This window comes from Lycorma delicatula, chromosome 5 (genome assembly GCF_047948215.1).
Source record: "Lycorma delicatula isolate Av1 chromosome 5, ASM4794821v1, whole genome shotgun sequence".
NCBI classification, from domain to species: Eukaryota; Metazoa; Arthropoda; class Insecta; order Hemiptera; family Fulgoridae; genus Lycorma; species Lycorma delicatula.
The window spans coordinates 169,426,794-169,444,900 of NC_134459.1; the positions used below are offsets into that span (position 1 = coordinate 169,426,794).

The 18,107-nt window shown below is 29.1% G+C and overlaps 1 protein-coding gene across 1 annotated transcript in view; it reads left to right on the forward strand.

The window, feature by feature from the left end:
• The window catches only part of LOC142325792 (neural cell adhesion molecule 1-like), a 962,523-nt gene that overhangs the window by 919,742 nt on the left and 24,674 nt on the right, over window positions 1-18,107 (forward strand). Inside the window, exons 10-11 of the mRNA XM_075367823.1 lie at window positions 10,064-10,237; window positions 11,763-11,885. Of these exons, the coding sequence (XP_075223938.1) occupies window positions 10,064-10,237; window positions 11,763-11,885 (297 nt within the window). The remainder of the gene's footprint in view (window positions 1-10,063; window positions 10,238-11,762; window positions 11,886-18,107) is intronic.

Sequence of the window (18,107 nt, forward strand, 5' to 3'; positions counted from 1 at the left end):
CAGAATTCTGTTTAATAGTAGCTGAGAATCTTTATTCAAAATAAATAAACTAGATTATTTAGTTTTATAAGTGTAAGTAGTTTTTTCTAGTATATATATATATATATTTATTTTAGGGTTGCATTTTAAATGAAATATTAATAAAAACGTACAAAAAAACAAAATATTCTCAGTTCGACCCATATGAATTTTATTGTTCTTTTTTTCTGCAATGAGTAGATCAATTTCAGTGATTTTTTTTTCGGAGAAATTCCTATATTAGCCCCCATATAAAGTTTTTCCTAATAAATGCAGTTGAAAAGATTTTTGTAAACTGAAAATTGTATTCTCCATATGGACAAGCTGAAGATTTTTTTAAATTAGTTTTTCGTTATCACTGCTTAGTGTAGTATAATGATATTCGTAGTCATCCTAGTGTTACCGATTAGCTATCTTAGAATGATCTGGATGCTATTTTTATTTCCTTATGTTATGTAAAGGAAGTATTGTGATTGCAAAAATTTACAGAAGTCGGCGTCACTTCTGTACGTACGAATATATCTCTCATAACTAAAAAACGATTAGCCATAGAATGTTGAAATTATGGATTTAGGACTGTTGTAACATCTAGTTGTGCACCTCTCCGTTTGATTACATTCGGCTGAACCAAAAGTGTCCAAAAAAGCCCAAATTTCAAAAAAAAAAAAAAATGGATTTTAAATAAGCCCTCATGTAGATTTTATTTTAACGGTATATCAAGTGGTACTTATTATATTTTAATTGGTTCCATAGTTATAGCCAAGTTAAATTTTAATTAATGAAATATTTGGATCTTATAAGGGGAAGGCACATCGGTTCGAATCAGACTACATCTCCTTATTATATTGATTTATAAATAATTATTAACCCATGATTGTAAAATAATTTTTACAATTTTTTTTTATAGTTATTACTCAATAATAACAGTAAAAAAAATCATAAATTCGTGAAATAAAATTTTATGTACTTTTAAAAATGTGTGTATATAATTTAATAGGCATTATTTATATATGGGTGTATGTGATAGATTTGGTGAAACATCTGATTATTTAATATTAATTGAAAATTAGAATTTAGAATCGTATTATTTCTGGATTTTTTTGTTTAATTTTATCTACATTAAAGTTAACTATAGAGTGATATAGAAAAATAGAGCCTCACAAGAACAACATATACACTGAGGCATATATGCCCAATCTTTAAAAAATTGCAAAAAATTCTTATCTTTTAGTTCATTACTCTCCTGATATTGTCGGACAATATCCCAAGTCGGAGTTGATCATAATTTCGTTTATTTGTTTTTTGTTACCAATCATTTAATCGTTCTTTGGTTTGATATAATTCTTCTGATCTTAATTTGTGTACTCGTTCTCCAGTTTTTTTTAGATTTTCTCTCTCTTTATATTCATCATCCTCTCTTAATCTTTTTATTCTTCCCTTCTTCTTAATATTTTCTTCCCTTTCATATTTATCTTCTTGTCGTTTTTTGAGATATATTTCTTCATGTTATCTTTCTTTTTCCTGTTCGATTGTTTCTTTTTCATTTTTGATTATTCATCAAATAATCCAATAATAAAAACTAAATATTTTACACAGTTAGGTCGAAATTAACATTTGTAACCAGGATACAGGAGTTCACTAAACGGAATAGTTTAATTATTGTTAACCTCTGTTTATACGACACGCCAGAAATCTGAAACTTTTGTTAATCAGCAACTCAAGTAGATACGAATAATACTGATCTAGTAATACGAGTAATAAAGGGAATTTTAGTCTATCCTAATATTTCATGTAAGATTGTTGAGTTAATAGTTATATAAATATTTGATGTTAATAAAAACTAATATTTCTTCAATTGTGTGTAACTGTTCACTTTATTAAAGAATTGGAGGATCGTATTTCATTATTAAATTAAATAAGTTTAAATGAAGTGTAGAAAAAATGTGTATATGTAATTTAATAGGCGTACAAGGAACTCATGTGGTGTCCACATCAGATATTTTTGTAATTAGGGAATAATATCTTATTTACCATCATTCATAACGTCTTTATTTTAACTCAGATATCAGATTATTAAAGTTTTATGAATTGATGATTTATAACTTTAATGATATTCATTAAATTTTTATATTAATTAGTGTTTCTAAACAATTTTATACTGAAGATGATATTTGTATTAACAAGCAGGAGTTGACAGATTAATAATGTGTCAGATAAACTAGTCCACTCTTTCGAGGAAAAGGGTGTGAGATCATTGTAGGTTTCATCACATCTGACATAATACAGCTGGAGGTTTGCGGTTGGTTCTCTGAGAAGACTTATTCTACCCTACGACTTTGTGAAACGATTGTCGTGATGCCCCTGACATTTGACAAATGGTAGACATGCGACGCGTTTGTCCGTGTCGAAGCAAGCCCCTACAACGATTGGTTTTCCCAAATCTTCACCCTCTCATTATTCACGCTGTTATTAATTTCAGACCATCTGACACTTATTCAGCAGAACTCAAATCAATCTGATCCTTTCCATTTATTTAAATTTGAGTCTCTGTGAAAACTTATGTAGTTAGAAACGATATAAAACTGACCGCAGATATTTTTATACAATTTTGTTACTTTCTATTTTTTCACGTGTTAAATGTAAATTATTAATATTTATAGATTCAGATTCGTTAATTCATTTTGTATTTAATTAATCAGTTGATTAACAACTTTGCTAAGGTGTACATTACAGACGAACACTTCCTGGAAACAGATCAAAAAATCTGATGTGGAGACCTCATGACTTTCTTGTACGCCTATTAAATTGCATACACACATTTTTGTTAAATGTATTAAAATGTACATAAAATTTTATTTCATTAAACGTCTGATATTTTTTCATATTTTTTTTATTTTTTTATTATTATTTATCGTAAAAACGTTTTTACAATCAGAGGTTAATAATTATTAATAAATCAATATATTGAAATTAAAAAAAAAAGTTAAAAAAAGGTATGATTCGAACCGATGTGACTTCCTCTTTAAGATCCAAATATTTTCATTAATTAAAATTTTATTTGGCTATAACTCTGGAACCAATGAAAATAATTACTACTTATGATGCATCATTGAAAAGCTCTCAATGAGGGCTTATTGCTGCAGTTAAGAAAAAATTCAAAATTCAAATTTGTTCTGATTTTGGACTTTTTTGGACACTTTTAATCCAGGCAATTGCAATCAAAAGGGGAGGTGCACAACTAAATGTTACAACAGTCCTAAATCCAAAATTTTAACATCCTACGACTAATCATTTTTGAGTTATGCTAGATAAATACATACGTACGTACGTCACGCCGAAACTAGTAAAAATGGATTCACGGATAGTCGAAATGGGTATTTCCGTTGAAATCTGAAAACTGCATTTTTTCGCGATCACAATACATCCTTTACTTCGAACAAGGAAGTAAAAATAAAACAATTTGACATATTTAAAGCTAATTCAAAATTAATGTTATCTAAATTTGTTTGAAATAATAAATTTTTTTTTTTTTTTAATACCCTGGTGAAATCTGCCACATTTAAGTTCAAAATTATTACATCTGTATTTAGTTTTTGTAGACTTTATTCATATCATTATATATAATTTTAAAAAACAGATTACCAAATTTAATTTTTAATATCCTCGAACGCTTTCGGCTACTCTGCCATCTTCAAGAGGAATATAATTATAAAACTTAATTATAATTTATAATATAAAACTTTATTATAATTATAATATATATAATTATATATATATATATATATATATATATATATATATATAAGTCTAAGTAACTACGTCCGTATTGTAATAGTTTCTCAATTGTTATGAAGCATAACAATTGTGATCCATAAACTTAAACTTTAACTTTTGACGAATAATAATGACTATCAATTGTTTTTATATATATAATTCAGTTACGGTAGTTTTATAATTTTATTCATAATTATATACTCTTGAAGATGGCAGAATAGCCGAAAGCGCTCGAGGAAATTAAACTGGAATTTAGTAAAACTAAATTTTATTCATAACATTTTACTCAGAATTCTCTACAAGTTTTATTTACAACATTTTTTCTCTTTATTACCTATTTAACGAAATTATTTTACTTCAAACGTAAGATAGTGTGTTTTTCGACCCCAGTCTTTGGTCTTTTAACCCAGATTTATATACTAAAAATACAGTTCTGGGACCTAATTATTTTCAGGTAAAATTTCATATAAAACCACTAAATTACCTTTTAATTTGAATTCCAAGTATTTCAGCCTATATTAATTTTTCTGAAAGCGCAGAAGTCAGGGCGAAATCTTTTGCCAGTCTACATTGGCTAACGAAAGGTTCTCGAACTTTTGTTTATATGGCCTTTCTATTTGTTTTCACCAGTAGAACACTTCCTTTCAGAACACGTCCTGAAAGATTTTTACATTCTTCGTGAATCATCATTCTACATATATATTGGTTACTTTGGTTAATATTTTAAATAAAGAAATATTTTATAAAAATATTTCTTGTTATTCAATGAAGAATTAATTTGTAATTCACTGAATAAATTGTAACTATCTAACTTTAAATACGGATAAAACTGTTGTTCCATTGTGCTTTTCCTGTAGGCATAAAATGTTTAAGAGCATAAATAGAATTCACATTAATAACGTTCCTAGATTTCTGTTGGCTATAATGTGAAATTTCTAGATGTTTTATTAGATGACAAATTCTCATGGTACAATCAGTGGCGTAGCTAAAATTAGTAGGGATCCGCTCCAGAAAATTGTTAGCCTTTGTCGACTGGCAAGTCGACTATTGATGCAGTCTCCAAGGTAGTTGGTATCATCAAGGAGGCACTGAGCGGCACCCGTAGAACTAGGAAGATCGCGGATCTCGTATTATTCGATATCAGAAACGCGTTCAATACGTTGCGTGGGGCCTCATAATAGAAGCTTTGGGAGGAAGAGAGTCAGTGATTATTTGAGGAGAATTATTCACGACTATCTCAGTGAGAGGGAAATAGTCTATACTTCGGACGGTGACGTGGTAAGGAAAGTGGTGACCGCGGACGTGCCGCAGGGTTCTGTTCTTGGGCCTTCATTATGGAACTTGGCCTACGACCCGGTTCTCAGGTTGGAGCTGACTCAGGGGTCGCAAACCATAGCGTACGCCGACGACCTTGCTCTGTTGGTGGTTGCTCGTACGGAGGCGGAATTGATGGCCAAAGCCGCCGATGCTATTGAAATATCATCTACTGGTTCAACGCAAGCGGGTTGCAAGTAACTGTCAATAAAATGCAAGCCATTGTCTTTGCCGGGAAGAGGAGACTTGCTGATGTGACCTCGGTTAGGGGCACTGTCGTGGTGCCGGCTCCGGCGGTAAAGTACCTGGGCGTCTGGCTAGACAAGGGATGACGTACCAGGTACACATCAGGGAGATCGCCGGCAAGGCTGAAAGAACAGCTTCGACATTGTGCCGCATTATGGCAAACGTCGTGGGGCGACGTCAGTCGAAGAGACGTCTGCTGGCATCGGTGGTAAACTCTATAATGCTGTACGGCGTTGCGGTGTGGGAGGCGCGGCTGTGCATTTCCAGAGGCAGGGACGTCCTGGAGCGGATATGAAGAATAATGGCGATACGTGTTGTCTCAGCCTATCGTACCGTTTGGTTTTAGGCAGATAGCTGCCTCAAACCGGGGTCCAATTCTGCATCTTGTGTGATACTGTTATGACTGAAGTTTTATAAAAGTTTCTCTTATCCATCCAGGCGAATTTAGGGGCTTTTTATCCATGAAATAGCGTATGTACCCATTCCTGATTTGATCTAAATAATGTATTCTTATGTACTATTTAGAATAAAATATCAATTTATAATTAGTAACAATTTAATAATTATTAGAATACCTGGGTGATTGATAAAGGATTTCACAAATTTAAAATAACTTACGGGTATGGTTAATGTCTCACTTCACAGCAAAACACAACTAGTTTTGACTCACGTAGTTCACATTCCGGTATTGACTCAGGAACATACAATTTACCCTTGGCACCAAACCTTTGTTGAGAAAGGTTGTTCTTCAAAAAGAAGTAGGCCCATTCTTCATCCAGGAAGCAACTGTAAATGGGATCGTTTATCTAGCCATGCTTCAAAATGTTCTAATTCTTCAGTTAGATGATGATGATGACCAGGATGGATGACATTACTGTCATCAAGATGGAGCACGACATCACTACTGCTTGAAGCCCGAGACTTTCTTGATACTTAGATTCCCAGATTGGTGGATCGATTATGAAGTTACAATTATATGGCTCCCAAGTTAAGTTACATTGCCACCCCAAATTTGACCCTGCTAGATTTTTTCTTGTGGGGTTTCTTTAAAAATCGTGTTTATGTGCCACCTTTGCTTGCTGATCTTGTTGAGCTAAGAAGAATTAACTCTGTCCGACTTGCTGATCACAGTCTGAAATGAAATCGACTTTAGATGGGATCTATGTCAAATAAACAAATATTGAAAAAAATTGTATATGATCATGTTTGGTATACACAATTTTAATTTTTATATAAAAAATACAATTAACAAGGTAAAAATACAATAATGGTATTAGGAAATAAATAAAATTATATGAGCACATATTATTTGTGCATGCTAGACAAATACATAGAAATACAGGATTTCCTTTTAATTAGTATTATTAATAAACTAATTAATATTATCCCTGTAAAAGAAAAACTGTAATTTTATTTTAAATAAATTAATGGGAGTATTAAATAGTATGGTAATTGATTAAAACTGACAACAGAAGCATATTAATATCCTTTCATGTACACCAAAGTATTATGCAGTTGCACAAAAACAGTTATGTTATCTAGTAAGGTAGTAATGGAACAATATGCAAGAGTATCTGGAATATTTTATCGTCCCTATCTATTGCAGAGCCTGGACATCAGTTCTTTACTGCTGGGTATTTCTAATTACCTGGCAGCTATGTAATTTTTAGTTGTGATTATAATTTATTTTTTCTTAGTTTAACATGGAGGAGTTGTGGATTGTGTTCCATCCTCTGTAGATGGGGTTTTGAAGTAAATTTCTTGGGTTATTCCATGGGAGTTTAGCAAAATATTTGTATCCTTCTTCCTATATGACTCCCCTTCAGTCCGTTTATTGGAGACCTTTCAGAGCTAGTGCCTTACGATCTAGTAGGAATGTGTCAAATGGGACCCTAGGTTTTGGAGGGTGTAATTCACTCCTTTTGCATAGGGAGTTGCATATGGTATCTGCAGGTGGTTGTCTAATTAATAATTGTAAGATGAAGGAAGGATATTGAATCTAGATTTTCGAGATTCTTTTACGTCTACTTCTTACACCAGCTGAGTCAGGACTGGGCTGAATTTGCTTTTGTGGGGGGATGCCCATGCTTCTTTCTTCTTTTTGGTTGACTCTGTATTTGTTGGTTACAACAACCATACCTTAGAAAGACCTGGTGAGCCCTGTGGACGACATTCCAGTAGAGAGTGCCGGCCACTTCATTCTCTGTGTTGAACGGCTGCTGGATTTCTTTTCCATTCTTCATTGCTGTCTTCTGGCATTCTTTATTTTCTTCTCTGTTGGTAGGATATAGGATTCCAGGGAGGACTTATAATTAATATTAAATCAGTTTTTTGTGTACACAAGGGTAGCAGTGTTCACGTATTGTTGAACTTCCCCAGAAAAGAAAATATCAGCAAAATTCTTTGTTAGATATATGTGTATTTAGAAAGGGTTTCGGGGAACTGGCCAAAAAGGTGTTCTTGTCAGTTTAATTTCTGCTGTCGTGTCTACATCGCCTGTATCAGACTTGAAACAAAAGAAAGGGAGGGGAAAGTTACTCTATTCAGTGGTTGATTTCCTCTTTCATTTCATATTCTTTCACAGCTCATATTTTAACATGGAACATACCACTGGTGGGGGATGACAAGTGACATAGATATAGTCGATGACATAAACCTCAGTCTATCTAGTGTCAGTCTATCTAAGTCAGTCTATCTAATGTTGACTGCCGTACGTACTACTGTAATAAGAGGGAAACTGCTTTTATTCTCCTTAAGAAATAGCTGGCCATGAGATCTGATCTGATCTTACCTTCCAACTTGAAGTCATCTGGTCATTTCAGTTGGTGTTATTTCCATGCATCATCTAGGAAAAAAAAAGGGATAGAACACCAGATAGAGAGGCTTTCAGGCTAGTCAGACATATCTGATATCTCACAGCCCTCAAATCATGGTAATTCATCAAGTACATTCATCAAGTATATGTAGTGAAATCTTTTCTGTACTCATAGTCAGATTGGATCCTCTCTGCAGATTCTCTGGTGCGCAGACATGATAGCCCTTAAAAAGAGTGTGTCATTCGTGACTTGATATGGTAGCAAGTATGGTCATGACGAGGTAGAGGTATGGTTAATACTATCATTTTTTTTTAGGAATAAGGTTTTTTTACTTTCCCCTTCTGTATCTCTATTGCTGCTACAACAGCTTAGCTATAAAAGGAAAGTATGGCAATCGACCAAAATTTTGGGTATCAGGATTTTTGAAAATGTCGTTTCAAGACCTTGTAGTCCAAAAACAGAAAAAAAAGTGATAGAAATTTCCAGAAGATGTATGTACATATGTTTTTGTTTGTGCCTGTATTTTGATTAATATCTTCTGACAGGTTCAACATAAATTCTTCGAAAATGGCTCAAAAAAATTTCTATATATTGGGTAATGACAGTATTAAATTTTGAAGAATTAGAAAAAGGGTGTGATAGTTTAATCATTATTAATTTTTGGCTTTTTGTGTAATAGTTATGAAAGATTAAACATTAGTATGATGAAAGTACTTGGAAGTAATTTAAAATTCCAAAGTTTTAAATCTGTCAGACTTTTGTTGGTGGGAGATATTCAACGTTATTTCTAAACAATTTTTGCTACATATCTCGTTGAAGAAAAAAGTTGAAATATGGCAAAAATATATAGCTATAGGTTTTTGTCCCCTGCTAAACTGATTTTTGACCCCATCGGATGGACCAGGGGCATGATGGTAACCATTTTTTTTTGTCAGTCTTATCAAATAACAATGCACCAAATCGGGTAGGATGTGCAGTTGACTTATAGTTAGTAATTAATCCAATAAATAAACTTTAAGCACCAAAAAACAAGGGAGCTGAATGAGAACAGTACTTGAAATACCAATTTTTTGAACTTTAATTTTCAAGGTTGAAAATTCAACTGTATCTAAGATTAATGTAGATGACATGGAACTTTTTAAAAGAAAGGGGTCACATGGGACTTACTGAAGAATTTTTAAAAAAATTTTAATTTAATATAATTTTTGAAATTTATATGTCATTCAACTCATGGCTGTTATTAAGAAATGTTTATGAGGTAATAGTTGAGAAATGGAGTCAATTGGAACCAAATTTTTTTACTAAAAATTTTTGTTTTATTAGCAATTATACTCTAAACAGAGTATAATCTTGATGATAAAATCACCATTTATTCAAGGTTATCAAATTGGACCCACAGTTTTTTACTGAACATTTTGATCGGTTTTCAATTTTACTTTAAATATTGCATAATTAAGTCAGTCATTAATATTTAAAAAAAACCCTACAGGATACTTGAAATAAAAATTTTCCCTTAGACTCTAGAGTGAAAAAGAAAACTTAAACATGGTAAGAATATAAAGAAAAAACAATATACAATATTAACTAGAGTAAAGTAAGAGAATATTGTTAAAATTTTCTGTCACGACAATTGAATAAGATCATAACACCACCCATCAAAAAGATTATTGACTCATAACTGAAGGAAGGATAAAATCCTCACCTTGAGTAGCTTATTTCATATTATTAATTAGTGGGATAGAATACCAAATTAATAAAAAATTTTAACTTCAAGGAAAAATCTGTTAGATTTCTTAATCTGATCTGGAGAAAAAATTTTCTTATCAGTTATTTCTCAAATTGGATAAGTTTAATATTAGAAACTAATCTTTTATTTTCATTTCATATTTTTACAGATACTCCAGTTTGTAAGAGTGATGAACCAATTGTTGTTGGAGCATCCCTTGATGAAATGTTAAAAGTTAAATGTGAAGTAAATGCAGATCCATCAGATGTAAGTTTTTTCTGGCAATTCAACAATAGCGGAGAAAGTTTTGAAGTCTCTTCTACAAGATTTGTAACTAATAATGGTCAGCAATTAATATAATTTTAATTAATTTATGTGAAATCTTTTTCATAAATGATTTTTTTAACTATTTTCTTATTACTGGCTTAGTAGCGTCATATAGTTTTCAATAATAACATACTGAATATGTCTTAACTGTCAAAGTAATTTTAATACCTGATGATCATTAGTGACCATCAACATATAAAAATGAAGAAAAATAATACAAAAAAAATTGCCAATTACACAATAGCCAACTACCACCTAAACTAGAATCACATATATGTAAGTGCAGAAACTAAAATGAGAATAAATTTACTATAAATATAACAAGACTAAATATTACATAAATCATTTCTTAAAAACTCTATAACTGTAATTTAATTGCAGCTTACACATATTGCTAAAGTAGTTAAATATTAAAAACTTTCTTTATCTTACACTGATTATTATATTATGAGTATATTGACATGCAACGGTGTTAAATGATAACTTAACCTAATAGAAAAGCCAATAAATATTAAACCAATGAACAACACATTCCCTCTTTCATATCCCAGATTACATTTATCATTTAACCCACTTGCAGGTTACTTCGGGAACAATATAATCTGTATAGAAAAGCCGATTAAACCAATGATCAAGACATTCCGCCTTCAAAAAGTCTAATATAGTACTTTAATTATTTCTTAAAAACTCTATATCTGTAATTTAATTGCAGCTTACACTGATTGATAAAGTAGGTCAGTATTTTTTAAGGCAAAAAATATTTGACATAATGATCAAAAATATTGAATATTTTGAAATAAAAATGTAAGCTTGACCATAAGATCATGTTTACCAAAAGCGTAGGAGTTTTCTGACATATGTTAAATAAATTTATACGTAAATGGTATTAATTCACTTGTAAATTTTGGTTACATCGTACCTCTGATTTTGGAAAAAATAAATCTATAGAAAATACATCGATAATCTATAAATTAAAAACTTCTACTAACTTTTAGAAGTCAATCGAATAAATTACACAAGGTTATTATTAACAATTATGGTATAAAAATATTTGTTGGGTTAATCTATGTAACCCCATTTTCTATAAATATTTCCATGTTTATAACCATAGCTAAATATAATATATCTACTGACTAAAAACATCTTTACTGTCATTTGCTTCATGTTAATGAGTTTATTTTTTTATCACATTATTGAAAATAGCATGATAACAGTTCCCTCTGATTATATAGGATCCATATTAGATTAACTAAATCAGAAGTCTAAAATCAGTGTTGCCATTATGTTTTCTATTTATTCATTAATATAAAAGTTAATAATTACTTTAGACCTCGATTGAAGATAGTCTTATGTGTTCTCTCTAAACAAGTGTATTAACAAATGTACCAACCTCTTTGATTAGATTTTTTTTTAATTAATTTTATCATAAAAATTGTTAGTAAATTTAACATACCAACAATTGTAAATTCTAAGTTATGTAAATGTGATTACATTTGCTTTAATAATCTCTATGAATAAGTTTTATCTCTATTTATTTACAGGAACTACAAGTGAACTCATGTATACTCCATCTTCAGAAAGAGATTATGGAACATTAACATGCTGGGGTAAAAATTCAATTGGTCGACAGTTGGAGCCATGCATCTTTCAAGTTGTACCAGCAGGTAATTTTTTTTTTTATATGGAAAGTAATAAAAATAATAAATAATATATTTTCAAATACAAATACAATACTGAATATTTAAATTCAATTACAATTTTTTTTTTTTATTAAGAATTAGAATTTCTGTCTACAACTTAAAAAAAATATTACTTATCATCTTACTATACTAAAATCTTAGCCTTTGTAATTTATAATATATATATATATATATATATATATATATAACAAGACTAAATATTACATAAATCATTTCTTAAAAACTCTATAACTGTAATTTAATTGCAGCTTACACATATTGCTAAAGTAGTTAAATATTAAAAACTTTCTTTATCTTACACTGATTATTATATTATGAGTATATAATATACTTATATATATATATATATATATATATATATATATATATATAAGTGTATTACTCTAAATTTCATATTTATTTAATAAAATTTTTCCAACATTTCATCATATTATTACGGTTGATAATCAAAGCTAGAAATTCCATAAATCTGACCTCTTACAGGTAGGACCTCTTTAAGGCAGGATTTACAAACAGAATAAGTTAAACTGATTTCTACTCAGTATGATCTTATAGCCAGTTCAAAATTCCTAAGTAATTCTACTGTAGTAATAACTAACTATATCTGTACTACAATGTATTTTGCTATATTTGTAGCAGAACATTTTATACCAATGAAGTCTATTTAAAATGATATTACAAATTACTTTACATTTTTTAAGAGACTGAAAGAAAATTGAGAAAAAATTGAGTATAATATACTTTATAAATTGTTTCTTTATAATATCTGTCCCAGGCTGTCTTATGGCTGAAACACCTGAAAATCAACAGTCATTATACATCCAGTAATGTGGAAAATAGAAGGAAGGTGTTATTTATATAGATGAATATCTGAGCATTTCAGTGGGCTCAGCAATACTGATGAGTAACAGTATATTCATTTCAATAAAGAAGATAACAAGAGATCATTTCACTCCTAATCTTCCCTTGGAAGACCACCATGGAATTTTTCTTATTTCTGAGAATGTTTATTAGTTTAAATCAATTGACTGAAACTGATGTCAAGTTGCTTAAATCATTTTTGAAATTTAACATCCAAACATAATTATATTTGTAAATTCTTTGATGAAGCAGAAATGTACCATTAGCCAAAGCAACAACCATTGTTGAAAGAATAAGACAGTAAGGATCTGTGCCTGGAACTCTAGAATCCTTCAATAATGCACAAAAAAGATATTATCAGATTTAATGCTAAATTTTTTGTGTACTTTGCTGATGCATGGTTGCCACTGTTTTTAGTATAAAGATTTTTTTAATATTAAAACAACTCTGGTGTAGAGGAATACATAGAAAATACTTACTCCAAATTAGTTTGTTTAACTTTAATATAATAAAAAAGAGGCATTTTAATGTTTAAATGGAAAATTTAAATCAGTACATACTGATGTGCATACAACATTAAGGAAATATACAATAAACCAACTACTTTACATGGTTTTGTTACAATAAAAAATAGATTTATCATAACAATCAAGTAAAGTTATTTTAAAAATTTACACTTGTTTTTACATGTTAATATTCTAGGATTTAATGATAATTTTTAAAATATTTCAATTCTGTTAAATTTCAAGAATAATTGTTTTGCATACACCTTAATATCATAAAAGATCCATTTTCACCTTAAAATGAGATAGATAATTTCTTCAAAGTTTTTTTTTTAATATTTAAATATTTGTAAATTAATCATTTCCACTTCATGGAATTATCATATAAATAGGCATAAGAATATCTAAACGCTCAAATTCACATACTTTGAAAAAGAAACATTTAGTGTAGTTATGTTTTATCATACTGACTAATCCCTACTGATTAGTACCAGTGTATTTTATCTGTTGTTTTTGAACGTTACAATTTGTACATTATTTTTTGGCTTTACATTATATATGTATATCAGTTTTTCTTGTGACTGCAGAGTGTGTAAAGCATCTAAGGTAAAAGAGGAATTCGTCAATCTGTTCTTTTGAAAGTAATGATGTTCATAGTACATTCAGTTCCTTTGATGAACAGAATGACTGTATACTTGTAAGGCTGATTTTTGATGGATTTGATGTCCCCACGTACAACAGTGTTTTTGGCTTGGTGAAAAAAGACAGCAGAACCCAATCACTGAACTTCTTACTTTTCTTATTAAGCCTAGCATTATATGCTTGTTATCTTGGAAATTACTCTGGCAATTTCAGGAGTGATTTGTACCTCATGTCAAGTCAGACCCCCACAAATTTGAAAGATTATGGTACCTAACTTATGTGCAAGTGTTGCGATTAATGAATTTATTTATTTATTTGCATTGCTATTTAATTACATTTAGTCTTGTTTCTCTTTGAGTAGCTGCACCTACTACTAACGACTTACTATTAACAACCAACTGAATGGTACAATTTCATTTAAATTGTTTTCTTCTAAATAAATCTAATTGTTACTAAATCCAAAATATTATTAAAATTTAGTGAGTTTTGGAATCAAAAGATGTACTTATTATAAAACATAATCAGACCATTAAGATTTATAATAACATGAAAATTATAAAAAAAGGTTAAAGAAATTAAAAGTTAGCGTTTATGAAATTCAGTACCAGAATTAAATTATTAGTGATGTACAAAATGTTACTTCCTCTAACCCAGATTTTCCTTTTAATCTAACAGACTGACAAGAATAATAAAAAAAAAAAAACAAATTTAAAAGCTATGTTATCAAACTTTCATTAACAAAACAAAAAAGTGAAAAAAGTTTCATCATAGAGGAAATTTCATGATTGAGATTTCATGGAAAATGTGTCTTGCAACGTAATTTAAAATTATATACAATGTTTCATTTTCGTTCAGTGAATGTTATTGACAGCTTTTAACCAGTGAAAATTGAATAAAAATTGAACGCGTGTTCCCTTCAGTCTCGCTAAGAAAGACTGAGAACATTATACAGCACTTGAATGAAATAGGCCTCAACCAAAATCATTTATAAACTTTTTTTTATACTTTGACTAATAGAAGTACCCGTTCTTCATACAATCAAGTGCTGAATTTTTCCACATAGGATTCTACTTTTTAACCGCTTAAAGTTAGTAAATCAATCTAACTTTTCTTCTCTTCTTAATGACCCCCTCTAGAAAAACTATGTCAAATCATTTTTTAATTGTACAGGAAACGGGACAATTAGTGGTGAATGAATTAGAGATGATTTTTCCATTTTTTGTGAAATTAATCTACTGTAATGTAATATTTATATTCTGTTGTGCATTGGCAACCCAAACCTAGCAAAATACAAATGTTCTATTGCATAAATGACATCTTCAATTGGCTCAACACAGGGATCATCAGAATATTGAGCATCATTACTCTCATAGAAACCAATTCTGACTTCTGGTTTTTGTACTTCAAATTCTTTACATCCACTCTAGCTACAAGAATTAGTGAAATAGATAGTGTAAAACTACTAAAAAAATTAATGAACCTCTTTGTCAAGAAACAATTTGTCTTTAATCAATATGAGTTCATTATCATAACAATACATGATTTTAGTTTTTTAGTAATTTTTATAGTTTAGTAATTTTTTTAGTAATCTTAAATATCATCATCAATTTAATTTTTGTAGCACATTTAGAATCAAATCTGAAAATAAAAAACCTCTTTATCTAGTTTCCCTTCTTCAGGATGTTTAAAGAAAATTTCCAAAATACATTTAAATAAATCTTTGTAAAAAGTAACTATACCAGATTTTTTTATTCTACTTAACAGGGTAGAAATACACATAAGATATTACAAAATTCATACTTATTCTGTCTCACCCTTTTAGAAGTGGTTAATATGGCCAAAAAAGTTTAAAATTTTTTCAGATGCTATTGGAATTTCTTTTACAGTTACATTGTGGGTTTTAAAATTGGCATGCAAACACACACATGTATCAATATGTGCAGATCAATAACCTAGATACTGTTCCATTATTTGAGTTAGGGAACCTTAAAATAACAATTTAAAAAAAATCAGGTATCAAAAATTTCCACCAATTAGAATTACCTTAATGTAAAAACAATCTGTTCTACTACAACCAAAAAATTAAATATAGAAAAAGGTCTAGATCAAGAAATCCAATCTCTTTATTTGTTTTAGTAGTTGATTAGATTTGTTTTAACTGATATATCAAATATTGAATATTTTTTTCTTGAAACTTGTTTTTATAATTTTTTAATATTATTCTATATTCATTCCTTTAAATTCTCTGAACTACTTAATGTTTGCAATTTATTTAAGGTAAAAAAGTCACCTAGATGATTATATAAAATGATCACTATTTTTTATATCAGAGATTAATTTTATTTATAACTAAAAAAAAATTTTTCCAACAATCAATCTACTTTTTATAGTAATGTAAAATAGAAAGAAATAGTAATACTTAATTTTATAAGGTACTGTGATTATAAGTTTCATTTATTAAATAACACTTTCAAATACAGGAATTTGCCAGTTTCCAAACTCTGAAGCTTTTTAGAGGAACTTTCAGACCTAATTAGTATCACTTTCTTCTTCAGAGTTATTAAAATGACATTTTTGTCATTCCAATATATTGGATTAAAGGTCTCAAAAAATTTTACTGTATCTTATCTGAGAATTAATTTCAAATTAAATTCCATTTATGTTTTTCATAATATTTCAAATATTGGCAATTTTATTTGATGGTCAGTAAGTAGAAATTTGTTTACAAAAAATATCTGCTTCTTAATTAAAAATAACAAAAAAATAAATTATTTTTAACTTTTCTGAAAGAATATTATGGATAAATACATGTAAAAATGTAAATTTATAAAACCTTAAATCTTGATTGAATTTTAATTTTTATTTTAGTTTCAATTAACACCTATCAACATTCAATGCCTACCTTCTGCTTCAACTTAGAACAGATCTATATGAGTCAAAACCCTTCAAATAATATTTATGCAAAAGTAAATTCATATTACCATCAGTTGGTAACAGTTGACCTTGGTAGTAGTAGTAGTAGTAGTAGTAGTAGTATTATAATACATGGTTATAGATTTACTGTTCATCTGAAACATTTTTTGGCCCATATTTAGTAGTTTTGGATTTAAATCTATAACTAGTACATTGTTACTTATAAAAATTAACTGTTTGTTACCAACTACTTCATTTTTTATCTTTTTTATGCACTTTTGCAGAGATCTCTGCTTTATCAGAACATATTAAAAACTACTTAAAAGATTAAAATATATTGGTATGTTCACCAATTCAGTTGCTGATAAATAATGAATATTCTGCTGTTTTACAATCTGAAACAAATCTACAATATTAATAAACATTCACTTTCTTATCACTTTTCTTATCACTATTTCTTATCACTTTCTTTGATCTCCATGGCAGAGTGGTAACACACTGGTCTTTCATCCGGAGGTACTAGATTTGAATCCTGGTCAGGCATGCTATTTTTCATATTCTACAAAATATCATTCCCCACATACAAACTTCTCTGTAACCTTCTGGGATAAATCAGTTCATTTAAAAATAAATAGATTAAAATAAATTCTATTATTGCCACAGATTGTACAAGCAGCAGAATACTTGATATTTGTATCAGTGCTTGAGATTATAAGGGGAGTTTATATTTTTATTTTTTACATATGTTTTTTTACATTTTATATTTTTATATATTCTGATGAATAGAGATCTATATGAAGATTCTTAAAAAAAAGAAGAATGAAAAAAATAGGCATTAAGCAGTAGGTAAATTATCATTTCATACATAATTATACTCTGCTGCTAGGATGCAATTTGCTAAACTATTTATTTATAAACTTGTATATTGTGTTACTTTAATGATCTTACATTGTTTGTGTATGTAAATCTAATGTCTGCATGAACGTAAGACAAATATTCATTTAGATATTTATATAGGTGTTATTTACAAACCCAACAAAATATACTGTAATTAAATATTCACATAATTTATTAAAACATGGTCAACAATTTACTTTAATATCACAGTTTGTGTTACCAGTTAGTAAAAATTTTATGTTTTTATTTCCAAAATATGTAATTTAACACATATTAGTTATGTTTTATTTTATTTAAACATGTGATATCGGAATTTTTAATTTTGGTATATAAAACTTACTAAGTTAAAAGAATGTAGAACAATTTTTAA